Genomic DNA, 19398 nt, shown 5'->3' on the forward strand with positions numbered 1-19398 from the left:
TTGAAAAACTGCGGCCCCCGCATTAATATGCAGACTTTGGCTGATTATGAATTGAATTATGCGATCGCATAATCGTGTTTTTCTGGAGGGATTGTTTTATGTTGGTGTTACTTTTTAAGTATGTTGTATGATTATTTATCACAGATCTCTTTGTGTGGATAATTTGTGGGGGCACCAGTTGTCGTCCCTGCAGTGTCGTCGCAATATCTATATCGAGGTATTTGGTCGAAGATATCATTACTTTTTCTCCATATCGCCCAGCCCTATAGTATACTATAACTTATATATATTCACTGAATGATCGTGAAGATTTGAAATGAACTTTGGAATTTGACTTTTGAGCTATTCTTTTTTTTTTTTTTATTTCTTCTCTTTTTTATGATCTAGACTACTGCTTTCTTTCTATTGTGAACTATTGAAGATTTTGGGCTTTTATTAACCGATGTTTTGTTTATTTTTATTATTATGTTGCGAGTATGAATGTTATGTACATAGGTTTATGTTTTGTTATACGTTTTTGTTTTTTTGTCATATTTTTATGAAATAATAGACCCAAGGAAGAGTAGCTTTTGTTTAAGACAGACAGAGGCTAAAGGGGCTCTTAATAAACAAAAAAACAAACCCTTCAAACCCATTTACCATTCTGCTATACCACTCTGTAAGCCTTTAAAAAAAACATCTCACTCTCTCTCTATTGGCCTCCATCAGTTCTTTATGTAATGCACCAAAGCCCAACATAATAATAAAACATAACATAAATACTGATGACAACAGAACACAGGTTCCCGGGGTATGGTCAAACTCTAGAGTTTATTCTGAAAGGACATGAGTGCAGATTTCACAATAAAACTAGTTCCTGTTACAGTATTTGTCTTCCATTTAAATAATTTGTCCCTTTTTGTTTTTAATGGTGGTGGGGTGTTCACTGTTTGTGGGAGATCTGAAAACCCTGAGCCTTGGTTTGTCACATCCTCAGTGAAACTGAAATGAATCACTGCTATTGTTGGCTAAACTATTGTTTTTTGAACGCAGTGGATGTTATGACCTCCTCGGGTTAATAAAAATATGTCACATGTGGTGAATGTTGAGCATGGTGACTGATCCTTGTGTACAATATGTCTCTGTTGCATGGGACTAGTATATTACTGCATTCCATCAGATAACACAAAATCGATACAATAAATCACAAAAAAATAAATGTTTGCTATTCAAGCAATATTCTCTACAATAGAAAGCTGAAAGTAAAAAAAAACTTCTGTGAGGCAGCACAAAACCCCTAAAATGAAATCATCCTGCAGCATGCCACATCGTCCCTCTATCTCCTGCCCACCCTGCTTGCCCTCTCTTAGAAACCATAAATGGCAGTAAAAAGCAAATAAGAAGAGATCTTGTATTGACCACTGAGTCCTCATATTACAGTGCAGAGGTAAAGGTCAGGGGTAAAGGTTTTCTTTTAATAGCCCTTCATGGCGATGGATGTTCCTCCGGAGCTGTCGTACCGTTTGACCTGATGGATCATCAGGATGGTGATCAGCAGGCCCAGCAGCTGTTAAGGACAGGTAGTCGGTTAGAAAGACAGACAGGTGACCAGCGCAGTAGATAAGCCATCAGACACCTTAAATTCACTCAGTTGTGAAATACAATATGCAATCAACCATGTGCAATCCGCCCTGCGTACAACAACTGTTAAAAATTTAAATTCTGACTGGAAGCCAACAGCTGTTATAAAGATAATTTTCCTTGGTTTACAGTTCGCATAAGCAGTTCAATCAGTTGTTGGACTTTCTTATCTCTTGTCAGCAGCAGCTGAGTGCAGTTCTTCACCTAAAATAGTATATAATATAATGGCGGTTGGTTCTGGAAATATTTTTCACTTTAAACATCAATGTAAATGTTTTTACTGAGATCTTTCTTCCTATAGACACAACAATCTCCTAACTGTTAGCTCGGCAATCATTGAAGAAACATTTCTTTACATTTGAAAGTATTCAAACCCGAACCCCATCTAAGCCTGAAGCTTTACGCAAAAAAGCAGCCCAAAGTCAATCTAAAATCTGATACTTTGTTGGTACTGACACTTTTGAGGCCAGCTTGTATGTTGTATTTCCAGCTTGGCTAACACTAACATTAGATATCTGAATAAACAGTTCCTAACTACATAATATTGACTTCTTTAGGGGTCAAAAGGCAATTTTTTTGAATTTGGATTTAACAGTAGCTTGTCCTGGATTACTTGACTCAGGGTGTCATAGAAAAGATTGAAGACCTGCTTGTGACATGCAAAACAATAACTTTATGCCGCCACTTAGTAGAGTCAACCTGAACTGTAGCAAATTAAGATACATTAGGATTAAGGCTTTGTTGTTACATTTGGGGACAAAACACAGCACCATAGTTGCTGAATCCATGAAAAAGTGACAGATACAGTCACAAAACATGCTAAAACACAAAGGAGAATGAGAGTGGAGCTTACTGCAGTGACAGCAAATCCAAAGCAGAAGCCCATGGAGACCTGGAATAAGATGTCGATATACATAAAGATGAATTCACCGCAGCCCTGCAGGAGAAGACATGGAGAAAGGGTCATTATCTGGAAACATCACTGACTGTTGAATTGGATGGTGTCTTGATTGGTTGGTTGATTGATTGAATACCTTTGCATAGATTTGGTCTGGGCCGCTGATTCCCTGCAAGAAAACAATATGAAGATGGTCATCATAACAAGAAAAGAAAAACAGTCTGTCTTCTGTCAAGGACCAGAAATAAAAAGTATGTATTTGAAAAAAGGCATTTTAGACTTGAGTGAAGAACACATAGTACAGACTAGTTTGTTTAAAGCATACTGAATCCATAATTCATCCAGTATTTCCCATTAAAAGTATTGCCCCCAGACTTATTTTGCTGCTTAGAGCTTTACTAATCTATATCCGCGATGTCCCACGTCCGGAATTTTTCCGGTGCTGCAGGATGTTCCACTGGATGCATTGTCTTTTCGCCGATGTCCGTTTCCTTCCGTTTTCTTTGTGTTGGAATTTAAACTCCTAAGCCTATGGTTAAATGCTCCTCGGATCTCTGCAGGGTAAATCCAGACAGTTAGATAGACTATCTGTCCAATCTGAGTTTTCTCTCGCATGACTAAAACAACTTTTGAACGTACACACGTTCCACCAAAACAGTTCTAGGCTATTTTGCAGCATGATCTTAGCGCCGCCCATGACGATTGTGATTGGTTTAAAGAAATACCAATTGACCTTCCTCCGCAGCACTGTGGAGGAATTCAGTATCTTGATCAAGTACACTTCAATATGTGGACAGCACCTGGGAAGTACCTGGGAATGGAACCACCAACCATCTCTATCACCTGTGTCGCAGACGCCTCTAACCATACACAATTTTTGGTACATTTAGTTACGAAAAATAGCCATTGATTTTTTCCAGTTGTTTACATACCAAAATTGGAACTTGAAACAATATCACCGAAACCTAAAACTCATGTACCAAATCCCTAAACCAAGTCTGCAAAATTGCAAGCACAATTCCTGCATTACACTCAGTGTTCAATTCTGTATCACACTTTTTGCAAAACGCCAATCAAAGATCCAAGATCTATTCACCAGTTGGAAACACCCACTCCTCACAGGTGTAAACTCTAGTTGCTGAAGTGTGCACAATCTGAAGAGCTTTAGCACTATAAGGCCACAGATGAGCTCCCCTGTTTTAGAGAAAAATGGGAGTCAATGTTGAAGCAAGAGCTAGAGTTAGATGCAGTGCTGTGGCCAGACCAAAATAGGAGGCGTGATGCAGCCTGATTTCTTTTGTCCTACATTTTGCATGTGTGTTTGTCTTTTTGTGTTTAGAGTTTTGAAAGAATTAGTCACCTTCATTTGTAATTTTTGAACAGTGAACCCTTTATCTTACAGCATGTTTTCCTGGTTTTCTCCTCTTGGATATGAAAAGTGGTACATGCAAAAGACAAGTGTTCAAATTGGAAATAAATGGCAATTTTGTTTTTGTTTTGTTTTGTTACTGTATTGCATTTGTGTGTTTGTTTATTTATATTGGAGTAGGTATACTGTGACAATCTTTTACAACCAACCACAGTGTAACACTGAGAATGCAAAAGGCAAAAACCTACTGATGGGATATTCATAGTAGAGTTTTGTGTTGAGCACATCAGTGTGCTGTTTGTTGGTAGACAGAGCTATTCATCTGACTTGTGTGTGTCATTTTGATGCAAAAAAAAATGTTTTGAAAGAGATGTAATAGTTTTGAATGCAGTGTTTGTTTTTGCTAGGGACTTGTTGAGTTTACCATTTTGTGTTTGCGATTTTGTGTTTTTTACAGTTTTGGGGAAATCAGCCAAGGATTCAGCAAACGTGTGCAACCAAAAGAAGAAAATAAAAGAAAGTAAGACTCACTGAATTCCTATATGAATTCCTATATTTTGAAACCTGCTCTTTTCATTCAGTTTCATTTGAGAAAACCAACCTGAGGTTTCTGTTTACATGTGGATTCTCCAAATGAACCATATACTCCAGAGCTGCACTCACAGGAAACAGGGATTTTGTCACCCCAGTCTGCAAAGCCCCCCAGGCCACAGCAGTGACCCTGCAATCACAACAGGAAACAGATAGTGGGATATCAATAAGTGAAAGATCAATCTGAGGCTAACGCAAGATATAATAACAACAAAGTATTGACAACAAACCGATACCTTTTTGAATATCTACATCATAATATACTGGGAAGTGGTTTGATTTTGCTCGGCTCTAATTGTAGAGATTATTTGGGATGATCAAAATGTCAAGGCTGCGGCCCTTCTGGAGAGATAGACAACATAAGATCTTATATATCAATGTAAGTTGACTTAAATATGTATTATTTATTATGATTTTGACAAGTTTGTATACATTTATTTCTTGCCGGAGATCTAAATTTCATCCTTATTTGATTTACAAAAAGATCTGTTTCTCTTTTGATGTGACTGAATGATTATTTTCCCCAAAAGGGCCTTGTTGATTGCTGCTTGATGATGTGAAGCCATTCTGGTCTATGACTATGCTACCTAAAAAAAATATCCTAAAATTCCCTGTGTGGTTTTATTTTCGAACACCCTAGAAGTAATAATTGTGACCTGTAATGTAATAATAATTAATAATAATCAATGCAAAACTGAAGTGTAAAAATAATTAATGTATGCTTGAGAGAATTGGCCTTGGAAAGCATTCATCCTAGAAGAGTCGTGTTTAGCCTGGTGCCATGTCTTTTCGACCCATTAGTCCGACGTCCACCAGCGATATTACAAATCCCACTATGGCCACACCATAGCATTTATTGGCCAGGCGTCCATGCTCACGCAAGGTAACATAACCCCATTTGTACAGTTCCTATCCCCTGACCAATCAGCTATCCTAACCTTAGCTTAACCACTCAAGGTCAAATGCCTAACTGCAACCCAACCAATCGAGCTGCTTCGTAGGGCGGGTCTTGACATGGCCATAGTGGGATTCGTAATTTCGCTACCAAAGGGACGTTGACCATTGGGCTGTAGGACCAAAGGGAATTTTTTGGGTTGAGAGGTCAGAACAATGGAGCGTCGAAGAAATGGGCAGTCTCCGTTTAGCCTAGTTAGACTACACTCTTAAGGGTTTCATAGTAGGCTACATAATAAACTTTACACTTTGCTGAAATGAGTCAAGCATATCTCTCAATTCATTGTGGTTCATGATGATCTTTCCAAACTCAGAGGCAGTGCTGTCAAAACCTTTTTTGACCTGTAAGATAAGAAAGAAAAATATTAGCATCAAGACAGAGAAAAAACAACATTAGCATCATGGTAGATGTACAAGAGAGACAATATATTAGCATCAACACTGGGAAGAATGTTAAGCTAGAGCGTAAACAAGAACTAACATCAAGATAGAGAAAAAAAACATTAGCATCTATGTAGCTAAAAGAAAACGGCATCAAAGTAGATAGGCCAGAGAAAATGTTAGCATTGAGGTGGATAGAACGTAAGCGTTAGACAAGGTAGATAGAGAGATAGTTAGCATTAAGATAGACATAGATAACATTAGCATCAAGTTAGATAGAAAGAATGTAAGCATAAGAGAGGATTTTTAGCATTAGACAGAATGTTAGCATCAAGGTAGATAGAGAAAACATTAGCATCAGGAAGATAGAAAGAATGTTAGCGTTAGGTAGAGAGAATGTTAGCATTATGATAGATATAGAGAACGTTAGCATCAAGGTAGATGGAGAAAACATTAGCATTAGGAAGATAGAAAGAAAGTTAGCGTTAGAAAGAGAGGAACATTAGCATACAGATAGGTAGATATATAGAACTTTAGCATTATAGATACAGAGACAAAAATTTGCTTCAAGATAGATTAATAGGTAGATAGCTTGATAAATAGATGACCTCGTTCCTTGCGACAACGACAATAATGCCAAAGATCAGCATGATGATCATTCCAACCCCCATGAAGCCTGCAAACTATAAATGAAACAATATTCAACGCTATATCTTGTTTGATGTTGTTTTTCAGATTAAGTAAGGCTATTAAGCTTGATTGACCGAACAACATTATCACAGTAAAAACTTCTTCTGTTTGACATCTTGTACATACTACTTTGAGGATGAGCTCTTTCTCGCAGCATGCTGCTACAATTCCCAGGATGGAGATGCCAAGGACGCCGATGGCAAACACCCAAATCCAAACCAGGTTCGGGCCCCCAATCTCTGAAAACTGCTCCGCCATAACAGGACAATGACACAACACACACACTGGATTAAAAATGTTATCTCTAACAGTGGATTTAATAATAAGGCAGGCATTATTTTACACATTTCTTTATGTCAACAAATCCCATTAAAAAAAGGAGTGACTTGGCGTATCTTAAATATTTTCTCTATAGAACCTGGTATGTTAAAAATATAGATGTAAATATTGTAAATCTAAAAAACTTAAAGGTTTTTAAAAATACTCCATAACTTTGGAATAAAACAAGCTATTATCAGTGGGCCCCATATGTTGTGTTTACTGCCATAGAAGGCAAGGCAGCTTTATTTGTATAGCACATTTCAGCAACAGGGCAATTCAAAGTGCTTTACATTAAACATTAAAGAGAAAGCAAAATAAATATATCTTGCTAGGTCACCAACTACTGTTCAGAGCTGCAGTTCTGGCAAAGTAACAAATGCCAATTAATGAGCGTTTTTTTCAACACATTTTCACTCCCATCGCGTAAAATATGGACTCTTGGAAAAGAATGGGACAGTTGGGTTTAGGAAACAAAGAACGCGAAAGTTGGGTTTAGGAAAAGATCATGGGTGGGGTTATAAAATGCATGTTTCTGTGACACACGGGCCACAAACCCCGATCTCCTGGGTGTAAGTCCTGTGTTGTTTGACCCATCTAACACCCCAACCAACCTCCCCACGCGGAATTTCGGGCTTTCATACAACTCACTACCGTTGTCGCCCTTAATACTACGTCATCTTCACGCTCCGCAGAGCTGCTGCTCTGCCCGGTGCTTATTGCGTCGTATCTGATGCTGACAGCCAATGACCGATGTCTGTATTTTACGAGTTTGGAGAAAGAACTTGCTTTACTGGCAAATTCATGCATAAATGCATAACAATGTGCTTATTTATATGACTTTTAAAATGTCACTAAATATATTTTAACTAATGGTGTTTGCAATCTGTTTTTCAAGCTTTCAAAGAATTCAAATTAGTTGTTTCATCCTTTAGGCAGCACGTTGAGATTAGTTCAAGTAAATACCAGAAACATACTGATTAACTGTTGACAAAATGACTAGTATTGTTTAATTGTATTAGAGACATGAGCAATGAGTTTGTTGCTCGAAAACTAGCAGATAATAATTTTTCCTCATACTAATGACACATACGTTTGTCTGTATGGAAAGCCCGCTTTTATTAAGCAACTGTAGGCATTCGGAAATGTCAACAGATGAGCGCATCAGCGCACACGGGGCAACAGGCACACGTTAACATAGGCGCGCACCTACATAATAAGCTTTTTTAAATTTAAGATGTTCAATGCCTGATGTGACTGAGCTCAAGCCGAACATCATATAAATATCTGTCCGAACCCGATCCGGCCCGACGGGCTCGGTTCGGGTATCCATCCTCTAATATTGTATAAAGGACCATCTAGGTATCAAGTTTCAGCCCATTAGCAAGTTTAAAATCCTGCATCCTAACAAATGCACGTTAGAATGCCGGAAAAATATCCAAAACCTGATGATAGTGTTTTTGAAAATGCTCAACAGAAATGGAAAGTAAATTTGATTGGATGAAAAACACAGAGCTGACAAGCTTTATTCCTTAAAGAGAGATGTTTTTGCTCCATCGTGAAGAACTTGGTAGTTTCTGATCTGATAACATTGTCAGAGCCATCCTGTTTTTCTGTTGCAGAAAATGTCTACTGTGCGAATGGAAAATCTCCTCCAGGCTGCATCTGCTCTGCATTAAGAAATCAAAGCCGCTACTACATGTTGGCAGCTGCCCCTCGTCCTTCTAAACACTCAGAATCCTTCCCCCCGGCTTGTTTTAAACATTTCCAAACAGGTACTAGGTCTTTTTTAGATGTGTGCTGTATACAAAATTGTACATGTGATCTCCTGACTAACAAAATCAGACTTGATTTTCACAAACCAGCTGCTTTTTTTTTAATTCAAAGCCTCACTAAAATTTACTTTCTGCAAGTCTGAGACCCTACACAGATTTATATTGCGTGCTGAAAGGGGTTATACAAGGTGCTTTAAATGTTGCCGTAAAATACAAAATCCTGTCTTTCCGTAATCAACACAAACCCTGTAACCTCTGTTTTTTCCCCCCAAACTTAAACATGATGTTGAAATTGTTGTTCACATCTGACTCTGACATCTGTTTTTGTACTCGGTGAATCACGTTACAGTAAATCTGCTGCTCATTCTGCCAAGAGACATCCCGTAATGAGAAGTTGGCTGCGACCAGTTCATCTGGCATCACAGCACACATGTTGGATTTCACACAATTAAAGATAAACAACCCCATTTCCGGTTTAGCATCTGTTGGCAGCATTTGTCATCTGACTTATTAACGTTGACAATACTGACAATCGACAGAAGTGGATGTATTTGTGGTGTTGTTATACCATGGAAAACTTGGGGTCAAGGAATAGTCTTAAATCTACGAAAATGTGCGAATGGTTGTTTTTTTAGACTTCGTAACAAATTAAGCAAACAGGATATAAAGTGTTAATCAATGAGCTTTAGACTCTTGTTAGTTCACACAGCATTCCGGGATAGGAGAGAAACGTGCTCTGGTTTAATCGCTTTTCTTTAAACCAATCGTCATGGGTGGCGCTAAGCACCGTACGGAGCAAGGGCGCCTCTGCAAAATGAGATCGGGAAGGCACTTGTTTTGGTAGAACATGTGTATGTTCAAAAGTTGTGCAGCAGAAAACTCAGATTCAACACATACTGTAGTCTAGTTAGCTGTCTGGATTTACCCTGCAGAGATCTGAGGAGCAGTTAACCATAGTCTTCATAAATCCACCAGATTTTAAAATGCTAAATCCTAGATAATGGACATCCGGCCTAAATGAGGGACATCCGGCAGACTTTCCGGCAGCACAGGAGCAATCACGTCAAGTGGAACGTCGTGTCTATAGACTACTTTTCGGCAGGAGCTAGGCTGTTTCCCCCTGCCTCCAATCTTTATGCTAAGTTAAGCTAACTGGCTGCGTTAGAGGGTGACATCAATCTTCTCATCTTTATACGTAACTCTGACAAACCAAAGTTAGATCCTGTCTCCTAGGGCTGAACGATTAATCGTTTTCAAATCGAAATCGCGATTATTATTTAACATGATCGTAGAAGGTGCAATATGTAGCTAATAAAAAATCGCATATCAAATCGTAATTGCAATCTGGCAGAAAAATTGCAATTAGATACCCCCCATCCTGTCTACATAGGAACATGTTGTGTCCCTTCATCATTTTGCATCTTTTGCGATTGTTTTGCATCTAGTCTATATACGGATTGTTCCGTTGCCGCTGGAAATTCCGCCGGATTTCACTCTTTTCATCCGCATGTCCGTTACCTTCCACTTTCTTTGTGTTGGCGTTCTAACCTCCGGTGGATTTCTGAGCACTATGGTTAGCTGCTCCTCAGATCTCTGCAGGGTAAATCCAGACAGCTAGCTAGACTATCTGTCCAATCTGAGTTTTTTGTCTCATGACTAAAACAACCTTTGAACGTACACGTTCCACTAAATCAAGTTCCTTCCCGAGGCTATTTTGCAGAGGCACCGTGGCTCTGTCGGCTGTTTAGCGCCACCCATTACGATTGGGATTGGTTTAAAGAAATGCCAATAAACCAGAGCCCGTTTTTCTCCTGTCCTGGAATGCTGTGTGGACTAGCCAGACCCTCCTCCGAGCGCTGTGGAGGAAAGTCATTTAGCATCTTTTAATGCTGGTTTGACAGCTATGTGTAGTCATTTAGAGTCTCTTTATGGTCGTTTTGCATCATTTGTAGTTGGGATGTCTATGTTTTGTGTCTATTTTTTTTGTCATTAGGCATTTCTGTCATTGTTTTAAATCTCTGTAGTCCATTTGTGTCATTTGTTACTGTTATGTGTGGTAGACCCGAACAGTAATCCATCCATGGTTAAAGGATAATTCGGGTTTAAAATAACTTGGGTGTTATCAGTTATAACATTGTTGACACAGATGATATAAACTACTTTCTTTGGACTGAAAGTGAGGAAACCCAAAATGTCTGTAATAATCCCTTATTCTTTCGTGTGTGACGAGTGTGTCAGTCTGTAAACTGTGATGGATGTTTATAATGGACAGTTTGGGTCTTCACTTTACCGTTCTCTCCCAAAATTATTTGGTTTATCTGGGTGTTTAGATTCTATACATTTGATTTTATGAGTGCAATATTATTATAAACTTGAAATAAATCAAATTAAGATCCAACTTCTAAAGAAATTAAAATTATTCTTTAACTCAGAGATATTCAACAGGGGGTCCTCAGAGTTAGTGCAGGGGGGCCGCCAAATTATGTTTACACAATAATTTTTCAAAACTTTCTTTTTTCAAAAATGTATATATGTCTGAAAATATGCATTAACATTTTAATAGCAAAGATAAATTTCTGAAAGAAAATGTTACTTACACATTGAAAATATAGTTAAAAGAGAAATCCGGCGCAAAATTAACCTAGGGGTTAATACCACATTTGTACCGAGTCGACCGTTCTCTGGGGGCAACAAATGCCGTGCAACCAGTAACCAGTAACATAGCTCAAGCACGGCATTCGTCGTTCGACTGATCGTGACTGTTTTCCCAAGATGGCGCCTGCCTGTATGCGTCTTTCTAAACTATCTTTTTAATAAACTGTCAGTACTCCCCTTAAAGTTCTCAATTGCAAACCCCTGCTTTAACTATAGCCAAGAGACAGGTTCAAACAAACTGCAGTTTCTTGTTGTTCTTGTGTCAAAGTTACATGTGTTTTTATTTTTATGCCCAGTGTTTTAGGAATTGTTTCCCCTTCAACTCTGTGATTGTGGTTAAAGGGTTAGCCCATTTGCTAATCATGATTTGGCCTGAACAACATCCAAGTATCCACACTCAAGATGCATTTTGTTCAGGGGTAGAGACACAAATCTCTGATTAAAAAAATGAGGCACTCTTTGTAAGTGTACAGACAGTTAATTAAAAATATTATTGAGTCCGTCCTGTCATTTTCTATCATGGAAACCTCACCATCAAGGATAAAAATGCGATGTTAAAATTGTGAATGTGGCCAGCAAGATAGTGGGTGTGAAGTTCATTAGCCTTACTGACATTTTTAACAAACACATTTTTTAAAAAGCTATGTCTATTTGCAAGAACATCACTCTGTACAGAGAATACTTATTACCTTCTGGCTTACGTTTTAGCAACCCCTTGGTTCTTAAACAGAGATACAAAAACTATTTTATTCCTCATTCCATTCAGGCACTCAACTCAGCTAAGAGGAGGTGATAGCCCTTGCTTATTTTAATTACCCCTCTATTTATTCATTGATCTTTATTATTATTATTATTATTATCTATTGGATGAGTTTTTGTAGTTCTTTTTACTTTCATTATGTCTCCAACACAATTCTGCTACTATTCATTCTTAACTCAGGCTGAAGCTGCTGTTTTTATTGCTGTTTTTATTAATTTAATTGTTGTGTGGTTTGTGTTGTATATTTTCATGTGATGTCTTCCTGCTGCACACAAATTGCCCTTCTGGGACAAAGAATAAACAGAACTGAACTGTTTGGGTCAGGTGTGACCCGTGTCTCTATTTATCCCAACAGCATTCCATTTAGCACATTGCTAACTAGTTGCATTTTGTCCTTATTTCATTGAGGTTACTTTTATTACACTTTTAAGATGCATATTTCACATCAAGTAGCAGTTATGTTCTTATCACATCTGAAGTTTCATCATCATGACATGAAATGCAAACATGCTGACAGATTTTATTCTTGCATTTTGTTGCCAAAATGTGGAACATGAAGTGGATTTGCTGCTCATGTTTATGTTGTTGTTGTTTACCATGAGGCTGTAGGCGCTGACCTTCACCGCCGCGAACATCAGCATACATCCGAGGATCTGCAGACACATCACGTTAGTCATTTTGTGCTTTGACAAAATGTAAGCCTGGAAGTATGGAGGCTGAAGTGTGCCCCCAAAATTAATTTAAAAAAATAAAAATCCAAAAGAGAAAGTGTAAACAATGAAGGAATGACAACAACTCAAAATTAAAAAGACATGTTAATGAATGGAATACAAAACTTATACAAAAGATATTTACTAAAATTAAAACATGAACTGATAAACCCTGCTAGACTTTCCAATGTCTACATCTTTGTTGTTCACGTTGTTTTGCAAACTTTTGTCAATCCCACATCCAAGGGCATAACTTTGGGTTCAACATTGTGGGGGTTGAGATCTCCAACTATCTAAGAAAATAAAAAACTTGAAAAAAGGCGATAAAAACCTAAAAAAAAAAATTGTGAAAAAAAACCAAATAGGAAAAGCATCAACTCCAAAAGAAGAAGAAGAAAAAAAAATGTTGGAAAAAAAACTCCAGAAAGGCGATAAAAATGTTGAATAACTTGTCCAAAAAAAACTTGAAATGGGCTACAATAACTCCAAAATAAACAACCAAATTGTAAAAATAAAAAAATAAAAACATTGAAAACTGCCCAAAAAAAACTTCGGAAAAAGCCCAGTTTTTATTATTGGGGGAGTTGCAACCCTCGCAGGTATTCTCAGTTTCTCCTATGATACTGCTCTGCTGGCTACCCATGAACCAACAGTCATGTGTTCTTTTATATAATGGGCGGCTTTAGCCGGCCACCCCAAATCTCATTGATTGGATAAATTGATGTAACCGCCCCGTCGAGTTCAAGATGAGTCATCGGAAGTATTTTCTCATTTTACAGAGAGACGATTATAAACAATTATTGACACATATTTAGCATGCAATAAGAGATACATGAACAATTAACACAATAACACAAGATTATAAACATGAAATGTGTTTTTCATTTTAGTGGCTGGGAAATAGTTGTCTACTCTCAGAGCAGTTTGAGGGCTTAAAACCACAGAAACCATAATAATATGATTTTTCCCAACATGAAAACGGTGTTTACTATCTCAGTAGTTTCCTCATGTCAAGACCTGACATTCGTACGGAAGAGGATTAGGGCCACATGTGAAAACGTTTATTGAAAAAAAGTTAAAGAATGTTTCCAGGCTGAGTGTTTTGCAGGAGTCTCCAGTTGGCAGAGAAAGGGTTTACGTTTTTAGAGCTCTGTCTCCCTCTAGTGTCTCAATGCAGGAATGACAGAAAACTCTACCAGGAGTCCAGATAGATTAAATAAAAACCCCAACATGCATTAGTAGAGAAATGTACGGAAGAGGATTAGGGCCACATGTGAGTTCTGACTTCAATCTCAGAATCCCTTTTTTAACTTAAAAGCTTAAAAAGTCAGAATTTTGAGAGGGCCATATGTGAAAAATGTATTTGAGTTCTGAGTTTAAAGTCAGAATTCTGAATTTTTTTCTCAGAATTCTGACTTTAAACTCAGAATTTAATACATGTTTCACATGTGGCCCTAATCCTCTTCCGTACAATTCTCTACGAATGCATGCTGGGGTTTTTATTTAATCTCTCTGGACTCCTGGTAGAGTTTTCTGTCATTCCTTTTTAAGATTATTTTTTGGGGGCTTTTCCCTTTATTGGACAGTGGATAGACATCAAAGGGGGAGAGAGATGGGGAATGACACGCAGCAAAGGGCAGCAGGTCGGATTCGAACCCTGCGCCGCTGCAGGACTCAGCCAACATCGGGCGAATGCTATATGCCTGGCTCACACTACAGGAGTTTTAGGCCGATTAATGCCCGATTTACCCCTCCCGAGAATCTGAGAAAAGAAATCTTGTCGAGGACCTCGATCGGTTCCGATGTTCGGCGCAGATTATCTGGTAATGTGAGGCGTTCACAGATTGAATCTTTCACCTCCCGATCTGCTCGCAGACACATCGGGGCCGCCCCGATAATATCAAACATGTTTGATAACTAGGATTATAATTGGGCGTGAAACGACTAGGATTACGTCAGTATTTCCACAATAGCCAATGAGAGACAGGTCTGCAAGGAGACGGAAGTGAAGGAAACTTTTGAAAAAGTCAGCGAAAGCAGCTTTAGTACGGCAACAGCACGAGTTCCTGTTTAATGTCTCATCAGAATCGTATCATAATGGGAATGATAAAGAGAAGAGCTGGGGAGAGATTGCTTCAGATTTGGACCTACCGGGTGAGTGTACAAAGTTGCTAGCGCACTAGCTAGCAACTTCGTAAACATTAGATTTAAGTCAACGATCATCTGCTACATTCAGAGGCCTGTACTACGAAGCAGGATTTGGCGTTAGCGAGCTAACTTCAGGTTCAACCCAGGATTTTCTGTATCACGAAGGTGGATCACTTGTTATCGAGTTCAATCGCCGTGGTAACTCATGCTGAACGCCTAACCTGGTCGGGAGCATTATGGTATGCTGGAGATCAGAGATCAACCGGTGTAAAAGCACCGCCTACTGACCAATCAATACTCGAATGATAATGGCGTCACCGTTCTTATAGAAGACCAGGTGGAGCTCGGTGCGCGCAGAGAGAGAGAGAGAGAGAGAGAGAGAGAGAGAGAGGTGCGCTCATACAAGTTTAAACATTTAGAGACCGACAACCCCGTTAACATTCCCTGATGGGTATTTTTATGAAATATATATATTTTAATGGGAGGGAATTACATATTGTTTATTTCTCGGCTTGTTGAGCCGTGTGTCGCCAATGCGCACATCGGTTTGAATTATGTTTTTATATTTTTTATTTGCTCTCACGATCGCTTCCCACTGCCAGGGTTGCAACTGAAATAAAAGGCTAAAGCAACGACAGTTTACGGAAAGCACAAGTGTAATTATGGTCAGATCTTGGTCCTGACTGATGGGGAAGTGATATTAGTAAGAGTTGTGATTTAAACATCTACAGCATCAGCTATTTTTTTTTTTTGCCATCTTTCCTTCCTGTTTTAGGAAGTAGCAACTGTATTGCGTTTTGCCTGTAAAACCAAGTCTATGTTCTTCATATTTATGTAGAATTATAATTTGCTCTTCTTATATATAACATGCGGCTCTGGTAGATGTTTGCGATTGGTCGTGGTGCGCAAACACCGCCTCTTTTATGTGAACATGCGCGCCGCTGGATTGGGAAACCCTGACGGTGCAGATCCACCTGGCCGTGCGACGCTTCTGTCGCGCCGCGCTCCACTTTATTCCTATGGATGACGTCAAGCGACTTCAACGCTCCTGCAAAGCATGGCGGGAAGGCGGCGCTACATTGGAAACAATGCTGCGCCTCAAGAGGCTGGCCGCTGCCCAGCTTTATGCAAATGAATCCATTGAACGCGACGCGAATATCCAGTAGAAGTAGACGAAAATCTTTCAAACTAACCTTTGTCGATCTGAAATGAAGACAGATTCAGCAACTGCACGGCCTATTTCTCGCTTAAAATGTTTTCAGAAACACGTTTCGGTGAACTATTTTACTATTTGGCTTTACTGAGAGAACTAGAGGCCGCCCCGAGTTTTCTGTCATTCCTGCACTGAGACACTAGAGGGAGGCAGAGCTCTAAACACTTAAACTCTTTCTCTGCCAACTGGAGGCTCCTGCAAACCACTCTGTCTGGAAACATTCTTTAACTTCAGAGACTCTAAATATATGCATGTATTGTTTTCATATGTATCGTTATATTGTATGCAGTGTATTCAAGTATCTCATCTTAATTAATCTAATCTAATTCATGTCATTTCAATAAAAAAACACACTAATTATGTTGTAAAATCTGCAGAAATGAAAACAATAATAATAATAATAATAATAATAATAATAATAATAATAATAATAATAATAATAATAATGAGGCAGTAAGTGAAGGGAGAAAATCGAAATTGAAGCTTGTGTGGGTCGGAAAAGGAAGAAAAATGGGCTTGAGGGGCATGAAAAAGGAAAAAAATACTTTTTTTCATTTTAAAAAAAAAGTGTATTTTAAGGTCATTCAGCAATTGTTTTGTCGTAAGCTACGTTTCATTCTGATTAAAAAAAAATATTTTTTCAAAAAGTTACGTTTTTTTTTATGATGTTTTGTTAAAATGTTTTTCCTGGAAAAAAGGCCCCTAAATTCCTCTCAAATTGTAAACAGCCTTAGCAAACACCACCTCCTTAAAATGCCTTTTTCTTTTTTTTTTTCATCAGCACTGGAAGCTGGAAAACATGTCTGCGTAGGAGAAAAGAATGAGATTTCATTAGGGGGGTGGGCAGGCAGGCTGAAACATGACTCCCCACCCCTCTCTGCTGCAAATATGTCTCTGGCTTTCCCTCTCTTTTCTTTTTTTTTTTTTGTCTCTCAGTTACTGGAAGTGACTGTTTTTCTGAAAGTGTCTGATTGTCAAAAGTGTGTACGGGAAATGTCTTTGAAATGGATCTTTGGGGGAATTAATTCCCTCCACCCAAAAAAGAGACAAAGCAAGTGGTGTGCGTGTTGCTTTCTACTCATAGTGCCCAGACTGTATACACCTTTAAGTGATGTTTGACCACTTCACTATCCATTTAATCGACACTTTTATGTCACGTTGTTATTTTAAATACATGTTAATATACATATGTCTGTTTATATATACTTATTTTAGCAGTTCATAACTTTGATCATAAACCAAATAAAAGTAGATTTTTGTTCTAGACAATTGGATCTTTTGCATTTTTTGTGCTTTTTTCTGATGTTTACTTTTAAAAGCTGAAAAACAACAAACAATAATTAACTTCACACTATCCTTTTTCATATTTTTCCACCTAGATAATACCCCCTGTTTTTTTTTACATTTAAAATAAACTTTTATGAAAAAGAAAAAATGGATTAATTAAGTATGTCACTTCTTTTTGGGTGGATTTATCCTCCCGGCCTTCATCTTTTGCTCCAAACACAACTACAAAACTTGAAATATGGAGAAAATGGAAAAATAACCAAACCAAACAAACAAGTAGAAAATCAACTCAGAAATGGTCAGAAAAGTGTTTCTACTCACTGCAAACAGCACATTGAAGAAGATAAAGAGGCATTTGATGCATCCGTTAATTTTCCCCATCTTCAGTCTTTTTTTTGCGATTGGCTCTCAGAGGTGAAGCTGTGTGTGCATGCGCTGGAGCACAGGGTGTGTGATGAAGTGCAGCAGTGTGAGCTCTGATAAACTTCCTGCAGAATGAATAACAGGGAACACAGAGCTGCAGCACACAGATCTGACCCGCAGCCAAAACGCAAACAAGTGCAGCAAGTTGATAACGACAAACACCGGGAAGAAAATGTAACTTACTTAACTTACTTACTAAACTTACTAAACCTAAAAAGCAGTCAATAAAGTAGGCCGAAGTGATATACTTTGGATTAATTAAGTTTTTTTTAATTTTAATTTTTAAAGTTTAAGTACTTCAAGATATGTTTTTTCTTACTCTGTTTAACTAGGAGTATCTTTAAAAGACAAAAGAGTAATTGCTAAAAACAGTCAGCAACATAATTTACAACATTCACATTAAAAAAGAGAGAAGTTTGACCATATAATAGTTACATTTGTTATAAAAACATTTTGATTGTGTCGTTTGAATGTCACAAAGGCAGAGTTGTCCAACTTTGCAGTTTATCTCGTACGCCATTGCACAACCGGGATGTTTAGTACAAAAACATAGTTTTGCCGAGTTCAGAACTGAAAACGCTGAAGATTATCTGTGTAGATGATCAGCTGGTATGAAAGTTGATGATGATCACCTTTTGTCGGCTAGACTTAACAGTAATGTTTCTGGTCAGCTAAACTTCAAATGCAGTTGTCAGGCATTACAACATACAACATTTTATTGAGAATTAACGCCACACTGAAATAAAAAATTAGAAAAAGAAATGGAAATAGAAATAGAAAAAACTAAATCTTGCAAAGAGTGCATACTGTGCTTGAGTACCACCTGGGGTTTAGGGCTGGGTAGCAGTTAAAAGATGACAATACCACTTCCCTTAAAGTGATAAGTACCGTGAGTTGACTGAAGTAATAATAGAGTGCTTATTTTAATAATCCTTCCGCATTTCATGCAAATTTTGATCAGAATACACAGGTGCGTAGTGTAGACATACTTTCGTTTTGGTGGTCTCTTGTATAGCATCCGTAACACATTTCTTTCTAGATCTGCGTACAAAAAGAATCAAATGCAGGTATCGTTTGACTGGACAAGTTTGGATACTACTTGGTACTGGGTTATTTTGGTCGAGACCTTATATAATATATGTATCAAGTAAAAATATCCATCCCTACTGGGGTCTATCTGTGCACGTACTTTGTTGTGAAAGAAAATCAATATTAACCCCACATTTTAAGTATTTTCGGCACTAATTTGCCAACGTTTGTCCTGATGTCGCCATTTTGGTGATGTGTATCTAGAATAGGGCTTTCTTTTTCCCCCTTTTTCTCCAGTTTTGTGCATAGTAACATTATGTATCTCTTTGGATATATTGTATTTTAAAAAAAGCCCCCCCCCCCCTCTTTTGAGATGTATATGGTGAAATCCTCTATGAAAATGTCATGGGTTGGGCTTTGTTGGGCCGCTCACACCTAATCAGACTAATTGAAGCCAGATGGTGTGTCAGCTGAATGTGAGCCCTACATATATCCCTTCATCAAATGTGTTCACCATTTGCCTGAAGAAGACCCAGTAGGGTCGAAACGTTGCATTTTATATTAAATATGGGAGTTT

The 19398-nt window shown here is 38.1% G+C and overlaps 1 protein-coding gene across 1 annotated transcript; it reads right to left on the reverse strand.

Moving 5' to 3' along the window:
* Positions 1 to 782: 782 nt before the first annotated feature.
* On the reverse strand, positions 783 to 17848 carry LOC120553314 (23 kDa integral membrane protein-like). Its single transcript, XM_039791599.1, has 9 exons — positions 17691 to 17848; positions 12608 to 12664; positions 6630 to 6749; positions 6422 to 6496; positions 5679 to 5774; positions 4489 to 4608; positions 2655 to 2687; positions 2474 to 2557; positions 783 to 1546 (listed from the first exon to the last, which is right to left on the reverse strand). Exons 1-9 carry the CDS (start codon positions 17748 to 17750, stop codon positions 1454 to 1456), a joined length of 738 nt encoding a protein of 245 aa, XP_039647533.1. The 5' UTR covers positions 17751 to 17848; the 3' UTR covers positions 783 to 1453.
* Positions 17849 to 19398: the final 1550 nt, after the last annotated feature.

This window comes from Perca fluviatilis, chromosome 23 (assembly GCF_010015445.1).
Source record: "Perca fluviatilis chromosome 23, GENO_Pfluv_1.0, whole genome shotgun sequence".
Lineage (NCBI taxonomy): Eukaryota > Metazoa > Chordata > Actinopteri > Perciformes > Percidae > Perca > Perca fluviatilis.